We start from the raw sequence: 18,025 nt of genomic DNA, 5'->3' as shown, positions 1-18,025 counted from the left end.
CAAACACGACTTTCAGTTCTGTTTTCCTGTTACAATGTTGTCTCCCAGGGCTATGAAGACTAGGAAGCAATTTTTTGTTAACTGTCTTGGAGAAACATAGCTCATGGTTTAATCAAGGCTAAGATCTAGGTAGGTGATGAGTGAATCATTCAAGAGCAAACACTGAGCTCTGATAAAACAAATTAGGAGAAACATGTGCCTAGAGGTAAGAAGGAAAACAAATCTTGAAAGTTACAAAGACATGGTCAAAGAAAGATGTGGGAGAAGCCTTAGTTTTCACACAGTACATTCTTACCATAGATCCAGACTTCTGTGTTGGCACATTTAAAAGGCATGATAGCGTAACTGCTCTTATGCCAACCAGACCACCCAGCTGGGAATTCCCCTGCTTACATTGTCAAAGTTGAAAGGTGAAGTGGAAACGGAACAGCAGCCTGAGAGGAAGCTGGGCAAATAATGATCAGCGAGAGAGAGACAAAACACAGCATAGGCTAACTGGCATGCAGGCACTGGAGCTGCAGGTGGCATCTCTGGGAATCTTTTTCGCACAGAGGTGAGTTTTCAGGTAGGTGAAGGCTGGACATGCAGGGAAAGACAGTGGAGCTGCAATGCCAGAGCTAGAAGCAAACAGGGAGCCCAGGGAAGAGGCAACATAATCTCTGCCACCAGTCCTCCTCTGCAAGGGGGATTCAGGGTGGGCAGGACTGTGGGGTGGGGAGTGATTTCTGGCTGCCAGCAAAAGTAGAACAGGGAGGTCCAATCACAGGCATCTGTCAGGGATGCATGGCAGGCAAAGGAAGGTTCTGGAGAGATGTGGCTTGCTGATGAGACCAATGTCCTCTGGGAAACAGGACAGTGGAAAGCAGCAAATGAACAAGAGACAAATTGGGTCAGACTGTGCCATTTCTGCAGTTTCCTTGTGGGAGGGTGTCTTGTCCTATTTGTATGTTGTCTCACCTGTGTTGACTGCCCAGGGGAGGCTTGGAGTGAAGGTGGGGTGCCTCGGTTTCAGGAATTCAATCAGAAAAGAGCTCACTGAACAATGGCCTCAGGACATCAGCTGCCTCCTCACCTAACTCTTACCTGCTGCACATCTTCTGTGTCAGAAACAAGCAGAGGCAGGGCCCTGTGTGTGTGGATGTGTGGCTGTGCAGATGTGCTGTTAGGGCAGTGCTGGGGGCTGACAACTAGGGCATAACCCACACACTTCCAGGTGGAGAGCAGCAGCCTTCCCCAGTCTGCTTGTTGTTCGGCCTCTTCACCAACCAGTGACTCTTCCTCTGCAGGCTCCATAGCACTGCTCAAACTTACCAGCCCACATTTAGCTGGGTAGTGCTCCCCAAGCTAGAATCAATTTGAACGCCATTGGCATGCTTTATTTCAGGTCTTACATTAACCTTCCCCATTTGTGAGCATTTATGGAACCTCATTCTGCTGTCAGTCATGGTTTTGTTTAAGAAAACGTGTACTTCTACTCATGTGGGCCAGGGAAAATAAGATTGAGCATGTCCGATGTCTTGGACCCTTTTTTCATAACCTGGATACATTTTGAATGTCTGGATCATCACAGCACCTTATGGTATAAGGGCATCTGTGCAAGTTTATGTATTTTTAGTTGCATTTCAGTTTCATTTTCTTACTGTGGCTTTTAATTCCCAGCACAACAGGGAGAAGTGATTTATTGGTAGGGAAATGATATCATGGACTGGGGCTGTATGTCTGAGTGGGTGTGGAGAGGCCTGAAATAACCTTGTAAATCAGGGTCTCAAGCAGAATCATTAGGCAGGAGTCAGAAGGGGAAGGGAATGGCTGAAAGTGATTGAGGATGGGAATGGGATTCCTCTGAGTGTCTGTTCAGATTACAGATGAGCAAAAAAAATGCAAAGTCAGCATCCTGAATCACCAAATGTAGCTCAGTCCTGCAGTACTTGGATTGTTTCAGGCTGTTAAGGTGGAGAGCCATTGGGCTCTGCTGGTATTTCCCTTGCAGTACCTGTCCAGTTCCCTTGTGGGCTGCCAATTTTCCACCTATAAATAATCTGCCTATAGATAGCTTTTGACTGATCAGGTTGCCTGGTTGCTTCATTTTCTAAAAGTAAGTATTTTGATGACAACTATAAAAATACCACCTAAATCTGTTACTAGTAAAACTCACTCTGCTCCTAGATTTACTCCTTTAGCCTACGGCCCTGAATTATCCAGTTACTCTTGGGAGACCAAAAAGCCCTGCAAAAGAACCTAATCTGGACACAAAATAAGTCTAAATACAGACCACGATTTTTTGTTTGGAGACAAATGTCTAGGTATCTAAACTATGATACCCCATTTTAAGGCAATCAGATAATTTCTCTTGGAGTCAGCACATCTTAATCTGGGTGTCCAAGACACACTGTATTAATTGCTCCTAAAATATGTTATTTTTCTCCATTGACTTTGGAGGACATGGTGGATGACCAGGGCAGCTGTGGGCATCTAAAGATAGAGAAGAGAACCTTGTCCTTCAAGATCCAAAGTTCTACATCAGAGCCAGATAGAGATAAAGGGAAAGTAACACAAGACATCAAAATATTTATAGTCCTGCAGTTGGGAAGAGATGGAATGACTAAAAAAATTATCCATAACCTTTTCTCCCCTCCCCATATGCCCAAACCACCTCAGTAAATTTTGCCCCTTTTGGATAATCTTAAAGTTATGACTAAAAATATTGCAGCTGGAAGGGTGAGACTTCTCTGTATTAACTTGTAAACATGGGTCAGCTACTGTAAAACAAATCAGATTATTAATTCAGAGTAGAGTAGATCTTCTGCACAGAATCTCAGTGGGATGACTGAGGGAGAAAGCAGTTCTCAAAGATCCAATCTAAACTGATTAACCTGATAGAGAGCCGACAATGATTTTGTGAACTCATTGATTGGTCTCTTTGGGGATTGTTCATTCTTTCCACCCTCAATAAGATACCTACTGAGGTAAGTGGGTTTTGTAGCACGCTAGGGAAAATTACATTTTAAAAATGCTCTTTCAGTCCAGCTATTTAAGTCCAGAAGACCAGAAAAAGGCTGTGGGGCTAGAAAAAGCTACCTAGTCCAGTTAGCTGATTTGATCTGAGCCCCTGGCACTTCCTTGTGGCTTGGCCTGATCTTCTCTCTGCCACAGGTTCCCAAAACAGAAAAAAGCCTTAGCTGAGGAGAAGGATGTGGCAGTAAAAAGGAAGAGTTGAGGCAGTAGGCAACAATCGTCAGTTTTACAAGTTTAAATTTCATTAGCAATTATCAGACTGATGGCAACATGAGAGTCATTCAGGCAAGTATTTGTTGCTCTGCTCACCAGACATTTACAATCAGAGTAGGAAAAGGCAAATAAAATGAAAAATGGACTAAAACAAATTCATTTATTTTCTTCCTATTGTCAGAATAGAGATTAGACATATGCTTGAGGTAAGTATTAAACCTGAATGCTACTATCTACTGTAGGATGCTGACTCTTCTTGATTTAACCAGGATTTGAAACATGAACAGGGGACTCCCTGAGGTAAAAAAAATGAATATACAAAATAATATTCACAGATTCAGAAAAAAAAGACATGAGGTGAGATTGAAATATGAAGGCCACTTACTAAACGGGAGTAGGATCAGAGTAGTAAACGAATCTGTTTCAACTCTGAACTGTATTAAAACCAAATATTTTAACAGTGCCTTCAACAAGACAGAAGAGCAAAACTTATATTCTAGATTTATCCAAAGTGTAGCTTCTCCAGAACAAGTTACGCATCTTATATTTGCTCTCTGTTTCATATTTTAGCAATATAATGACTGCACACACCTGGCGAGTGTTGGCCATCTGCGTGATCTTAGCTGCAAGCCTCTCCGAGCAACAGGCATTGAAGCGGGCTTGTCCTTCATGCGATGCCAGTCAGCTTTGCAACTGCTCCTCCATGGGCTTGGACTTCATTCCCCCTGGGGTCACGGCCAAAATTACAGTGTTAAACCTGGCCCACAACAGGATAAAGCACATCCAATCTCAGGACCTGCAGCAGGCTGTGAACCTGAGAACCCTGCTGCTGCAGTCCAACAAAATCAGCTCCATAGATGAGGACTCGTTTTGGTCCCTGGGAAAACTGGAGCTCTTGGACTTATCAAATAACAGCTTGGCTCACTTGTCCCCTGTGTGGTTTGGGCACCTTTTTTCACTCCAGCACCTCCGTCTTCAAGGCAATTCCTACAGAGACCTGGGGCAGAGCTCCCCCTTTTCTAGCCTGAAGAACCTGAGCTCTCTCCAGCTGGGCAACCCGCAGTTCTCTGTGATTCGGCAAGGGAACTTTGAGGGTATTGAGCTTCTGCACAAGTTGTGGATTGATGGTAGCAACCTCAGTCAGTATGAGCAGGGAAGTTTGAAATCAATTAAGCAGATAAATCACATAATCCTAAACCTAAGAAATAGTAATATATTCTCAGAAATTGTTAGGGACCTTCTGCACTCTGTCACTTGGCTGGAAGTGAGAAGAATAGCATTCACTATTGCAGCAGAAATGCAAGTATTGAGAGTCATGTCTTCATCTTTTGCAAAGAAAATTTCTTTTAGACAGGCATTACTAACAGATGCTACTGTGCCTGAGATTGTCAGTATTTTAGAAGACATGCCACGATTAGTAGAGCTGGAGCTGGTAAACTGTAGACTCTTGGGAACTGGACAATGGAAAATGGAAATTCAAGCAAAGAAATCACAGACACTTAGAATTTTAACAATAAAGACCTTATCTATAGAAGAATTTTACTTGTTTACAGATCTTCAGTCTGTGGAAGGTCTACTATCTCTTTTTACAAGAGTCACAGTTCAAAACACCAAGGTTTTTTTGGTACCATGTAGAATTTCCCAACATCTTCTGTCATTAGTATATCTTGATCTTAGTGCAAATTTGCTTGGAGACTTGAGTTTAGAACATTCAGCCTGTCAGGGTGGCTGGCCATCACTACAAGCTTTAAATTTAAGTCAGAATTCACTGAGTGACTTAGAAAGGTCAAGTAAAAGTTTATCTCATCTAGGAAACCTAATTGTTTTGGACATTAGCCAAAATAATTTTGGTGAGATTCCAGATGTGTGTGACTGGCCAAAATCCCTGAAATATTTAAACCTGTCCAGCACTCAAATTCCCCAAGTAACAACCTGCATTCCTCAAACACTAGAAGTTTTGGATGTTAGTGGAAACAACCTGAAGGAGTTTGGACTGCAGCTCCCACTTCTGAAAGAGCTGTACCTCACCAGAAACCAGCTGAAGGCCCTGCCGGGTGCCGCACCCATTCCAAACTTGGTGTCCTTGTCCGTCAGAAGAAACAAGCTGAACAGTTTCTCCAAGGAGGAGTTTGAGTCCTTCAGGAGAATGCAGCTGCTGGATGCCAGTGACAACAACTTCATCTGCTCCTGTGAATTTCTCTCCTTCATCCACCACGAAGCTGGGCTATCCCAAGTGCTGGTGGGGTGGCCGGACAAGTACGTGTGTGACTCTCCACTGACGGTGAGAGGGACGCAGGTTGGCGCCGTGCACCTCTCCCTGATGGAGTGCCACAGGTCCCTGGTGGTGTCGTTGATCTGCGTCCTGGTGTTCCTGGTCATCCTGCTGCTGGTGGCCGTCGGCTACAAGTACCACGTGGTCTGGTACCTGCGGATGACGTGGGCATGGCTGCAAGCCAAGCGGAAGCCCAAGCGCGCCCCGCCAAAGGACGTCTGCTACGACGCTTTCGTCTCCTACAGCGAGAACGACTCCGACTGGGTGGAGAACACCATGGTGCGGGAGCTGGAGCAGGCCTGCCCTCCCTTCCGGCTCTGCCTGCACAAGCGGGACTTTGTGCCGGGGAAGTGGATTGTGGACAACATCATCGATTCCATTGAGAAGAGCCGCAAAACGCTCTTTGTGCTGTCCGAGCACTTTGTGCAGAGCGAGTGGTGCAAATACGAGCTGGACTTCTCGCATTTCCGCCTCTTTGATGAGAACAACGATGCGGCGATTCTCGTCCTCCTGGAGCCCATCCAGAGCAAAGCCATTCCCAAGAGGTTCTGCAAGCTGCGCAAGATCATGAACACCAAGACCTACCTGGAGTGGCCTCTCGAAGAAGAGCAGCAGCAGATGTTTTGGTTTAATTTGAAAACAGCTCTAAGATCCTAGACAGGGACATTAAGAAATAAATATATAGTGAATTTACTCTGGATTTATTTCACTTGCCTTTTTAATCCATCACTTATCTGCATCTCAAGAACAGAAAGCTGGGCTACTGCAAATTGTAACACTTGCTATGAGTTAATTACTTTCAGTAGATGTTCCGAATAGTTGTACACCTTTGGCCTGTAATAGAGTTAATTTCCTTCATAGCTCCTTCTGTGGCTTGTATCTGTGCCCAAAACAGGCTCCATAACACAGTACCTTTTTAGTTATTGCTCAAAAGTGCTTGCACAGCATCAAGATATTTTCTGTTTCTCACGCCATCCTGCCAGCAAGCAGGCAGGGGATGCATCATAATTTGGGAGGGGACACAGGGAGGACAGCTGATCCCAGCTGACCAAAAGGATGTCCCATACATAATGTCATGGCCCATGACAACATAATCAGCACTAAAAGTTGTGGGAAAGAAAGAGTAAGGGAGGTTGTTTGGAGTTACCATATTTGCCTTCCCAAGTAAAAGTTCTTTGTCATGGAGTCCTGCTTTCATGGCAATGGATAAACATTTCCCTGTTGATGGAAAGTAGTAAATTAATTCTTTCTTCTGCTTTGCTTGTGAGCACAGCTTTTACTTTACCTGCTGAACTGCCTTAATCTGAACTCCCAAGTTTTCTCACTTTCACCCTTCAGATTTTCTTGCCTGTTCCACTGGGGAGAGAATGAGAGAGTGGATGTGCTGAGCTGCCTTCTGAGGTTAAACAACAGTATTTACCTACACTGTTAAGCAGCAATATGAGCAAAAACTGTTTCATTTAAGGATTTAATGATGAAAAGTTTTTTAGGTATACAGCTATGTAGTTTCTATGTCTTCATCTTTGCAAAAGTTTCATGAGAGAGCCTGCCTAGCCAAGGGTTTTTCTGCATTCTTTGTATAAACCACATCTCATCAAATGCTATAAAAATCAGTTTTTGCAGCAAATAATTTTGTCCTAGCTCTCCTAGTCAGTGAATCTAAGGATGATTCTCTGTATTTCATTGTCACAGAAAATTAAATGCCCTGATCTCCTGAAAATTGTGGCTGCAAGTCATGATGTAGAAATGTGCTTTCTCACTGCAGTTCTGTCTGTTGTAGCTTTTAGTTTCTATAATTTCCTTTATGAAAGACATCTATGGAGGATGATTTCTGTCTAATTTCATTGTACTATATGTTGCAATAGATGCTTCAGAGTAGGATTCAAATACTTTTCTGACTTGTACAAGTGGAGTTTAAGCTGCTCTCAGCTACAGTGTGGGAAACACAAATATAGTCATTGAATCCAACACCATGTTCCTCTCTTTGTTCAGCAACCTTAACATAGGCATGAAAAGAGTGTTTCCTGCCTTTTGCTCCCTCTTTAAATTTAGTCCACAAAACTAGAATGGGTGGAGAACATCCCACATAGGACATTGTTTTTGCTGTCAGGTGGGGTAGTGTTTTCTTGAGAAGGTTACTGGGACAAGGGTCCTAATTGAAAAATTGAACAAATGGAAGACTGGCACTAGACTAATTCTTCACACCTTATGTAAAAAGAAAGTGATGTCTTTGTGATTTTTTTTTTTTTTTTTTTTTGCAGACATAGAAAATTTGGGGTGAACTCTTATAGCTTGATTCTGATAGACCAGAAGAATTATGAACTTCTGGATCAGTTCAGGGCTTAGGTGCAGCTTAGGGCATTTCCAGGCACATATAGAAGCAGGTCTTAAAAGCTTTCAAATGGAAACACCTACAACATTTGGCTGTAACTGTGATGAGACCATGTCCAAGTTAGTGTTTTTGTTGCTGTTTTGATCTTGGGCATCTAATGTGGTACAAAAACCCAGTTCACACACCTCACTGTGACTGAGTTGATTGCATTGGAAGTTTCCTCTCACAGCTGGTTACTTGTGTTACTGCTTTTAGCAAGTCCTCTGCACAACCAAAGTCCTAGTGAGAGCAAAGTATCCCTGTTCTTTGCTATCCATGGAGAAGGCTGAGGACGCCCCTGCTTCTACTACACCCACAAGCAGGCAACTGCCAGCACAATGAAAATTAACAGCTTATTTACATGCATTTTTGCATTTATTAATTCAGGCATAATACATAATAAGAATTACTAACTTTGTTACTTCATCTAAGGTAAAAAAGCCACCTTCTTTCTATGTATTCAAGATTTGCTCTTTCTTCCATTTACTTTGGTTTTTTTTTAAGTGCTTTATTTCCTATTTTTAGCATTTAAGCCTTTTTTTCACCTATAGATGGCTTCATACAATATCTGCTTTATTCTTATATATATATATATATATAATAAAGTGTAAGCTAAGTAAGTGTATCTCTGATTTCTAATAATGATGTAGATTCTTAAAATGTTTAATCTGAATTCAGAAGCTACTTCTGCTATCTACTTCTTCATTTTAGGAAATCTGTTGTTTTTCTAGCACGAGCTTCCCAAACATGCTGTTTTCAGTGTGCTGCATAGCCTCGCTGTAATGCAAAAAGAGGCAGAAATGTTTCTAGCATACCAGAATTCCACCAATTGCTATTTTCTCTAGTCTTTTAAAATTAAGTACAGAATATGCATATTCTCATAGGCAGGTAAATGTCCAACACTTTGAATTCTCACCAATAATCTGCATCCTATTCCAGAACCAGTGAGTATGCAATGCCTTGGATGATGCCTGTAAAAATTGACTGCCAAACCACCAGATACCAGAGACAGTCCAGAAGTTGTCCGTAAAATATTTGGGTGTTTCCACACAATCTGTTCATAAGGAAATTAGAGAAAAAATTCAACAATAGATACATCTTGGTATTTTTCATAGTCAGAATCAAAGATACAGTATTGGGTTAAATTTTTGAAAGTACTCTTTTTTAGTGTTCATAATTTACTTCCTTAAAACTTTTAATTTTTTTTTAATAGAGGTAATGTTAAAATTAAGTATCCTATGGTTAAAATAGACTCCAAGAAAATAAGGCAAGTTTTGCATTCACTCAACCATTTTTCTACAGAAAACTACAGCAGCAGATCTTCAACTATTTTTTCAAGTGCTGAAGGAAAAATCTTGTTTGCTAACTACTAAAAGGGAAAAGCACATTACATAATTTAAAAGTTCTGAAAGTGCATTGCATAATTAAAAAAAAAAATGTTGTTAAAGAACAAAATCCACTGCATGATATTTCTAAAATTATTTATAGTCTTTAAAGTGTTTCTCTCATAAAAATTAATTCTGGATATCTTGAAATCAAGAAGGAAAATATATATGTACTTTTATTTTCTTAGCTTGCTTAGGGTCTTAGATAAGGTAAAGGCAAACAGACCTATCATCTTCCTTAAACATAATTTTTCCTTAATAATAGTAAATTTTCCAGTAATTTAATGTGGCCATCTCATCCCTCCACTGCAGATCAAAACAGGAATTAGTAAGTAATCAGGCTATGGTTTAGAAAATCCAAATGAAAAGCACACTTGTTACAAAGATGGTATGGATTGCATAACAACCCCTTCAAATCAGCTTTCTCGGGGCAGTCTGGGTGAGTTTGGTTCTTGCCAACAATAAACCAGCTGTGGATGCAGGATTCATGAAACCCAGTATCAGGTGTATACTTAAAGAATTTTTCAAATGCAAAAAGGACTTAGTGCTTATATCTGCAAATCTGGTCAAACCATCAGCAGATAATTTTAATGACTGAGTGTGGACATTGCCTGGTTTTATAACCAAGCAATTTCAAATTACTTAAAATATTTGGACTATTTGGAGTTATTGTAAATCTGAATCCAACGTCCTGAACATCCAGACTAGTATTCATATTTTCCAGGTCACAAGAAGCCAGGATACTTTTATGAAGTGCAGGAGTGGGTGATTAGTAACATTGTTCCAGCACATATCCAATACTTTTCATTTTAAGTTTCTGGAATGCAAGATATGTAGTTGTTTGGCATCCCTGGGTCACTGGCTCTTCATTCAAACTCTAGGGTACAGGACACTGGTTGAGAAGGGCTCCACATCTGCCTTAAAACTACCTGGCAAACAGCCCCCGGCACAGCTGGAGGAAATCCTCTGCAATACACAGGAGTGGAGCCTGAATTAGCAGACCTGGCTGATAGGTCAGCATGCCTGGTATGATGTCCTGCCAGGCACACCCACAAAGGCTGTGCACCAAATACCTGGAAGGTGGATTTAAACCTGGAACTATAGGATTATTGCCATTCTTGCATCAATTTGTCAGCCAGAAATTTGCATGGCTTCAACATGTGTTACAGGACTGAAAAATAATTTGTGTTCCTTTTTTTTTTAAACCTCTGCACTATGTTGTTTCTGAACCTGGTTTTAGTTCTTCCCCCCCCCCCCCCCACCCTTGGTATTTATTATCATCATTATTTTTTAATACAGCATAAAAGAGGAGAAAACAATAGTTTCATAATTACATGAAAAGGATATCCATGATTACAGGACAGCTGTTAGGTATTTTCAATGATTCCTTATTTTTTTATATCCCCTAAGATTTTCTGTCCATGGACTGTACAGATGTCATTGGACAAATTTCTTGTTGATATGCCACTCGTGTTGTAAAACTGTCAAGATCAAACTTACAGGAAATAAAGAAGCCAAAGAACAACAAAATATTTGCTTAGTGTCAAGGATGCATAAACACATTTCAGCTGCCATCAAAGATAAGGATAGCATGAAATGGCTACAATTGTCAGGGTTTACTACTGCCAGGATGCACAGTTAACAAAGAATAATTAAAATCTTACTGCTGATGCAGGAATTTTAGCAACCATCTGCTTGATATTAAGTAACTGGGCATAAGGTCATATGTCAGCATAATTCTCCAATTTGAAAGGGGAAGATAGGAACTATAAAAAGGAAAGGACCACAAGAGTGTTGCACATACTTTGGGGAAGGAAGAAACTTGCCTTCCTGTGGCCATTAGGAAAATTGCAGTTTCTTGCACATAGGGATCTGCCCATTGGAAACTCAAAATCCCCAAAGACCTGGCATATGTCAGTAGCAACTGTATTAAGAGTGTTCTCTTAATCATAAGACTGATGAGGAACTTCAATAATTTGTCTGTGGCACAAGAAGAGCTCTTCTCAAGAAAAAGAGAGGTTATTTTACTGCAGAAGTATCCAGCAGACCTTATGACCCCAGGGCAAAAGAGATTCAAGAGCTCACTTCTGGTCCTTGCCAGTGGGACTGGGGGTGATGTACCCTGGCAGGTACAGCAGTGGTGGAAGCCATGTAGGCAGGACAAATCCCCACAAAGTCTCTTCCCATCACTCCCATAGTACACTACATAAAAAAAGCAGTGTCATGGAAAAATCTAAAGAATCATCAGACTTTTATGTCATAAAACCACAAATGATTACTGGTGTCAGTCTATTCTTCACCAAAACGCCAGTTAATGCACCTTGAAATTTTACCTGGGTAGAATTTGAATTTTCTTTATGTTTGTCCAGGACTTCTGCATCCCACTGAGAGCAACTGTGCTGGACTCAGTTTGAGCTTCTGTCTGACCAGGAATTCCAGGGATTCCTCAAGAACGAGTAGATCAACCTCAAAATGCATCTGATGTAAGTCCAACACCTCTTGAAGGGGTTGCAGATATTGCAGCCCCTGCTCCTTTAATCAGCTGTTCCTTTAAGTCTCAGAAATATTGCCCATAAATTGTACAGTTTATTAATCTAAAAGTATGTAACTCTGATGGAAAAATCTTGGCAGAAACTTAGCAGTTCTTGTGTTACCAATAGTGTTCAGCTTTATTCTGTTGAAGTATTTTCTTTAACTTTAGCTAAATTCCCCCACCAGTGTATTTTTAAGATACAGCTACAAAAATTGTCAACTCTTTTTTTAAAGCCCTTTATGTTGTGTCATGTAGCAGCAGAAATGACAGGTCCTTTTTAATGCTGAGAAGCTCCGGTTTTATCATAATTTTTAGTCAGGTTTCAGTCTCCCAAGACCTGTTACACATAACACCTAACAGTCTCAGAATTGATAGGAGACATTAATATTTTTGCAGACTCTATTGGGGTTGGGATGTTTGGGAGTAGGGGATTAAATACGACTTGCTGCATTTTAGCAAAGAATTTGCTCTGGGGAATTTATATTGAGTGGGCTCTTTCAGCTATAGAAACTTAACATTTCTTTGACTGAAAGGTTACACCTTACTGGGATTTGGCTGCTCTTGTTGCTTCTGCAAAACAACGAAATGAATCTAATTTTTCTGTATTATAAGACTCTAATAGTCTGTATAATAAGACTAAGACTCCTATATGTAAATGTGTCAGCTTGGCCTACCTGCAGCAAAGCTGAGTAGCTGTGACTCCAAAAGTAGTTTATAACCTGCTGTCAACATTGCTGGCTGTCAAGCATATTCATACTTTGTGTTAGGCTGTTTGCTGCTGCAAAACAAAATGAAAATTAGCCTGCAGTTTGAAGGAAGCACTAACTCGCTGGAGTAAAAATCTTTAGCAATAGTCAAAATAGAGAAGATCTCCAAGCAGCATTTAAGTGTGGTACAGTAGGAAATCATGATCATCAGAAAGAATTGTAATGTGGCTTTGATATGAATACACTTATTTATTTTTATCCATTATGCCAAGGCTTTTGATGTCTCATCACCTTCATTTGCATAAATGGAGAGTTGAGGATTAACTCAGAAGTTAGGGCATTAAATGAGTGAACACAGTCGCTGTACAAAGTTGAAAGGTTTTCCCCTTCTCTCTTCACACCACAAACACAAGTTGTAAAATGAGTTAATATGAAACTCCAGGTCAGCTATGCAATAAAAAAACCCCCAGGAAGTAAGAGGAGCTACAGCTCCACAATGCAAAAGGGGTTTCATACATAGAGGTGGGTACTGAAGAGACCAGCCCAGAGCAATTTCACTGCATAGAAAGCAAAATCTATCACATAGAAAATCCTAACACTTGCCAATCCCAATTTTACCTAAAGTTACCTACGTAAGGAATTAATTAAATACAAACATGGTAAACCCAAAATTCAGTTGCATTTATGGATCATGAAGAATAATTTGTACACTAATGTATGGATAGAAAAAAAAGTAAGACTGCTCAAGTCCTTGTGTATTTTGCAGAGTGGCACAGAATGTTGCATGTGTAGTTTCTACTGAAATATTTAAATAAATTCAACAAATTTTATGCTTCTGTATTTTGCTCTTACGTAAAGGTGAATAAGAATGTATAATACAGGAAAAAACAGAGGAATGAACCCCCATGAAACCCAGTTTGTTTTCCTTCAGTCTTCACAAAAAGTGGCAAATGTGAACAGATTGCTAACATAATTAACTAACAGTTCAGAATTGTGAAGGAGGGAAACAAAGAACGGAACAGGACTAGAAGAGGTAGAAAATAACTAAGGTAAGTTAGATATAGCCAAGTCACTATACCATCTATGAAATTTATCTAAACAACTTAAAAAACAACAAAAAATTGGACATTCTCTGATGTTCTTCCCAAGAGAGGTTGGTCTGAAAGTGATGTAAGGGTAATAACAGTGAGCATTCCTCACATGGACAGTTTTTCACCAGCAAATGTTGATGGTGAAATAAAGAGAAACAAGCCACATAAGCAGCAGTGGGACTGTTGGCAAAATTGAAACAGTCATTTTAAAGTAATGACATCCCATGTTTCCATTGTGTGTGGTCAGGTTTGAATAACAGACTGTCAAACTGTAAATCTTAGAAATAAAATGTTACTTGTACAGCATCTGACCCAGGAGTGCCTTTGTTACTCTAGAATGCTAGTCTGCCTTGCATCTTGTAAATAATTAGTAAATCCAATGTAGTAATTGGTTATAACAATGAGATGCAATTCACCAGACCCCTCACATCATATGCTTGGAATTTAAATTGTCTACTGATAGAATTATTTTTACTGGAAAAAACATTAAAGTTTGCTTTGGAACTCAAATTAGGTATGGTGACCACAAAGTTAAAACTTTGGGAGCAAGTTTTCTGAAATCAGTGGAGGCACTTTAAGCCTTAGAGCTGCTCTTAGGAAGTTTTAGAGAGGCACATTTGACTGCACCCCTCTGGGTGGTGCTTGGGTACGTAACCACACCTCTTTCTTCAGCACAAAGTGCTGTGGCTTAAAGTTTTAAATGTTTTTTCCAAAATGAAATTTCATCAAACTCAATATATATATTAGCTTGAGCTGCCCACCGTGATGAAATATTCTAGTTCTTTTCCAATAAGCACATATTTAATACCCACTGAAGAGTTAAAAGCCCTGTAATGTCAATTCTCTCTGTAGTCATGTTAATAAACCATGGATTTGGGACTGTGGAAACCTGATGATGGCAAAGGTAAAGCAAGACTGACTTTAGTATATACATGTTTGTAGAGTTAACTCCTGGATTGTTACAAAAATGTTGCTAAAAATAAAATCCAAAAAAACTCAGAGATGAGACAATTTTAAAATTTATGTTTGGTTTGGTACAGGGAGATTCTTTAAAAGCAAACAAAAAGCACAATTCACCTAGAGTAAAAGGATACTACTATGGAAAATTAATCTCTTTCCTTAATCTAAAAAGTAGAATTCTGAAAGAATGAGTGTTACTCCTTGTGAAATTTAAAACAGCTTTGCCACAGATTTCAGCTGTAGGAAGACTCAATTCTTCTCTAAGGAAAACATGAGAAACCCTTAAAGATAATCCCCCCAAGCCCCAGGAAGCAGGGAACTCTTGAACAAACTGGTATTTTACAATATAAGTTTAAATAAATTAAGAGATAGAAACGCCTGTAGAAGATACCAGCACATCATCACAAGATCAGATCAGAATTAGGCTTTTCTCTACCCTGCAGCCCTGACTTCAGGAGAGCTCAGTCTGCTATCTGTGCCCATAAGTGACTGAGCTACTTCCATGCCCTGCTGCCCTTTTGACATGCCACAGGTCAGTGGCCTCTGCTCATCCCTGACTGCACATCCTGAGGTTTCCCAGCCTTCACCAGAGGCCACCAAAGGTTTCTGTTGCCTGCCTGCCTGGCTGCTGCCCAATATGAACTTTCTCTGCTGTGCTTAAGTACGGTGGGTTGCTTTTCTTGTTTTCCAGTAAAGTTTTAATTCAACTGGCAAAGCCAAAACTGCTTGAGTGCACATATTCAGGAAATTGGCTACTTTCTAATACAAAATTGTAACAGAATTTTGTTATCATGTTAGATGCAAAATTAAATGCAAATCAATTAAAAAACGGTAGCATAGCCTTCTTTTGGGTGATGCTGTTATGAGATCAATTGGTATATATTACTCGTAGTAATTGTTTCAATTTTCTTGATTGATTTTTATGTCTTCCAGATTGTTAATTTTAATACTATTAGTCTCTACATGAAATGCATGCGTATTTTGTCATGTAAATGAGAGCAAAGATAGGAATTGAGTCATACAGATGCAAACCCCAGTATTGATATATTATTAATACTGGAAGGTCACCATCTGGACAGTTCCATAAAATAATACATCTGCATTGCTGCTAAATAGGAGCTTTAACATCTGGATCATATTATTCCAAATTTTCCTCATCCACTCATCATAGCAAGAGGAATTTCCTGACAAATTAGATTGCTGCCCAAAGGTAAAATGTTTTTTTCATTACCATACTTTAAATGAGCTCAAAAAGACCTAGAAGTGAAGTCAGCATCAGCGTCATAGATAACTTTCCCATTTTCTAATTATGCAGATTAAATACAAGAACCAACTGAAAAACATCCGTCTGTCTTCTGCTTCCCTCACAAAGGCCTCCCCCACTCTGAGGAAGTAAGAATGACTATCACCAGGAGATTCAACCCAAGAGCATTATCCCACTATCCTTTCTGTCATATGGCATAAGGTGAAAACTGTATACATAAAGAAAGTAAGTTGTAATAATTAGATTTGTTGTAAGAGATTGACCTTACCAGAACTTTTAACTTGGCAAGACAAGCTAACTGGCTCCCTAAAAATCTAGTTTCTTTTGTTGTAGGCATATTCAAATACCCAAAAACATATGCATTGAAGAAATAATAAATGAGGCTGTTTGGGGTTTTTAAGGTTTAGTTAATATGATTATATTTGACAGTACTTTGAAAATTGGCAGGAATTTCTATGTTAAGTAAATCAACCAACCTTATTTTTTCAAGATTTGCCTCATTACTTAGGTACAGAAATCAATGCTGTCATGACTATGTTGTTTCATTTTTAAACTATATTCCCAAAGAAGTTCTTATTCTGTGACTGCCACATGATACAAGTTATATAATCAGTAAAATGGACAGCCACTTATGCTACAGGGTGCAAGGCTTTTGTGTTTGATCTACCTTTCTATCTGAGATGTTTTTATACCAGGGGAGAACAACTTTGTTCCTCTATATCATATTTATTTAATTTTCACCAATGGACAGATTCCAACAGCAAGCAAATTGCATTATAAGAGTCAGCTGACTACCTGATAGTCAGAATTTCCTTTGGGAAAACACAGAGTCAGAATACTAATAAGCTTTTTCCTTTCTTCTCTATTTGCTGTATTAAACTTCTGCCTTTATGTTAAGAAAAACAGATAGGCTAGACTAGGACAGGATAGAAAGTTTTTTCAAGGATGGCAATTCTCTAACATTCTATGTTGCCACTCCACATCCCAGAGTACATAATACAGTTCAAGCAGCTGCCTGCACCTCTTTAAGTGCAAAAGTTGTGAGTAAAATAGAGAAATTAGTGTTATTTGAACACATATGCAAACCCACTGGAAATGAAGTTTTCACAAGGTGAATTAGCAGAACACAGGCTCTGTGTTTATTTTGCAAAGTCTGAAATAATAAAATTCTCAGGAGTAGCTGAGAAACAATAATTTTCTCTAATTTGCTTCCTTTTCATGTGGAGGTTAACCCCAAACTGTCAGCTACCATCTGGAGGAAAAAAACCACAGGTATCAGAATGGCCTACATTTTATTTCAAACCAAGACTTAATAGAAAAAAACCCAAAAAAACAACAAAAACCAACAAGAACAACCAAACTGATATCCTCCTCTTCTTCTTCTTCTTTTTTTTTTTTTTCCTTCTTCCCCTTTTCCTACCCCCTTCCTTTGTACTACTTTATATGTGGCCATCTGGTGAAGGGCAATCTCTTTCCTCTTGCCCAAAATTATCTACAGCTGAACCTTGGTTGCTTTGCTGCAACTTGTTTTTGCTCTGGCCTCTTTGAAATAGGAGCCTTCCCCAGCATGCCTTTTTTTTTCAGGAGACGTTTTACATTCTTGATAAGCCTGGATAAGGCTCTTTTGGAAGGTACAGGCTGGTGCTGTTTCTCTTGCATCTAGTAAGTAGTTGCTGCTTTTTATTTTTTGTTCTTTTTGAGAAAGCTAATGAATGCCCTTTCCATTTAGGGCTGATTTTATGCTCCCTTTGACCTTTATTTCCTTTTTCTTTCAAAAAGAAACCAAGCTTTTCTTTTTTCACATGTTTGCAAACCACTTTGAAGGGAAGGGTGGGAGTCAATCATTGCAATCCTTTGCTTTATTTCTACTAACACGGCTGTGCAATTTTCTCTGGGCTCTTACTGTGTCTAAGAATAGCATGACTGTCCAGAATAGGGATGTGTATATATGCAAAGACCCACCATGACATCAAACTGAGACAGAAAGTTTTGCCAGCTGATGCTGTGTACTAAACCATGATATGCAATGGAGGGCTGGCTACTTGCTTCGTTTGGGCTCTTGGAACAGAAAATGGAAAAGAAAGCTGGTTTTGATCAGATAAAGGGAGCCTTAAGTTTGCCCCTCCCACTGAAAATAGTGAGTCCTACCTCTTCATCTGATTTGCCTTTTGTTTTGCTCCTAAAGATGCAAATGTTGCTGTGTGCAGAGGAAGG

At 39.7% G+C, this 18,025-nt stretch overlaps 1 protein-coding gene across 17 annotated transcripts in view; it reads left to right on the top strand.

Moving 5' to 3' along the window:
* The first annotated feature begins 73 nt into the window (after positions 1-73).
* LOC116183568 (toll-like receptor 2 type-2) overlaps positions 74-18,025 on the top strand; it is a 77,474-nt gene continuing 59,522 nt past the window's right edge. For 16 of the 17 annotated variants that reach the window (XM_085578048.1, XM_085578047.1, XM_085578046.1 and 13 more), the window contains exons 1-2: positions 74-553; positions 3,799-17,473. In XM_085578048.1, coding sequence (XP_085434174.1) covers positions 501-553; positions 3,799-6,157 — 2,412 coding nt within the window. In that variant the 5' untranslated portion in view covers positions 74-500 and the 3' untranslated portion in view covers positions 6,158-17,473. Of the gene's footprint in view, positions 566-3,798; positions 17,474-18,025 lie in introns of all 17 variants that reach the window. The other variant, XM_085578049.1, reaches the window with a different exon arrangement.

Source organism: Lonchura striata, chromosome 4 (assembly GCF_050655825.1).
Source record: "Lonchura striata isolate lonStrDom1 chromosome 4, ASM5065582v1, whole genome shotgun sequence".
Taxonomy (NCBI): Eukaryota; Metazoa; Chordata; class Aves; order Passeriformes; family Estrildidae; genus Lonchura; species Lonchura striata.
The sequence above is the reverse complement of the archived record's forward strand: the minus strand, read 5'-3'. Positions and strand labels throughout refer to the sequence as shown.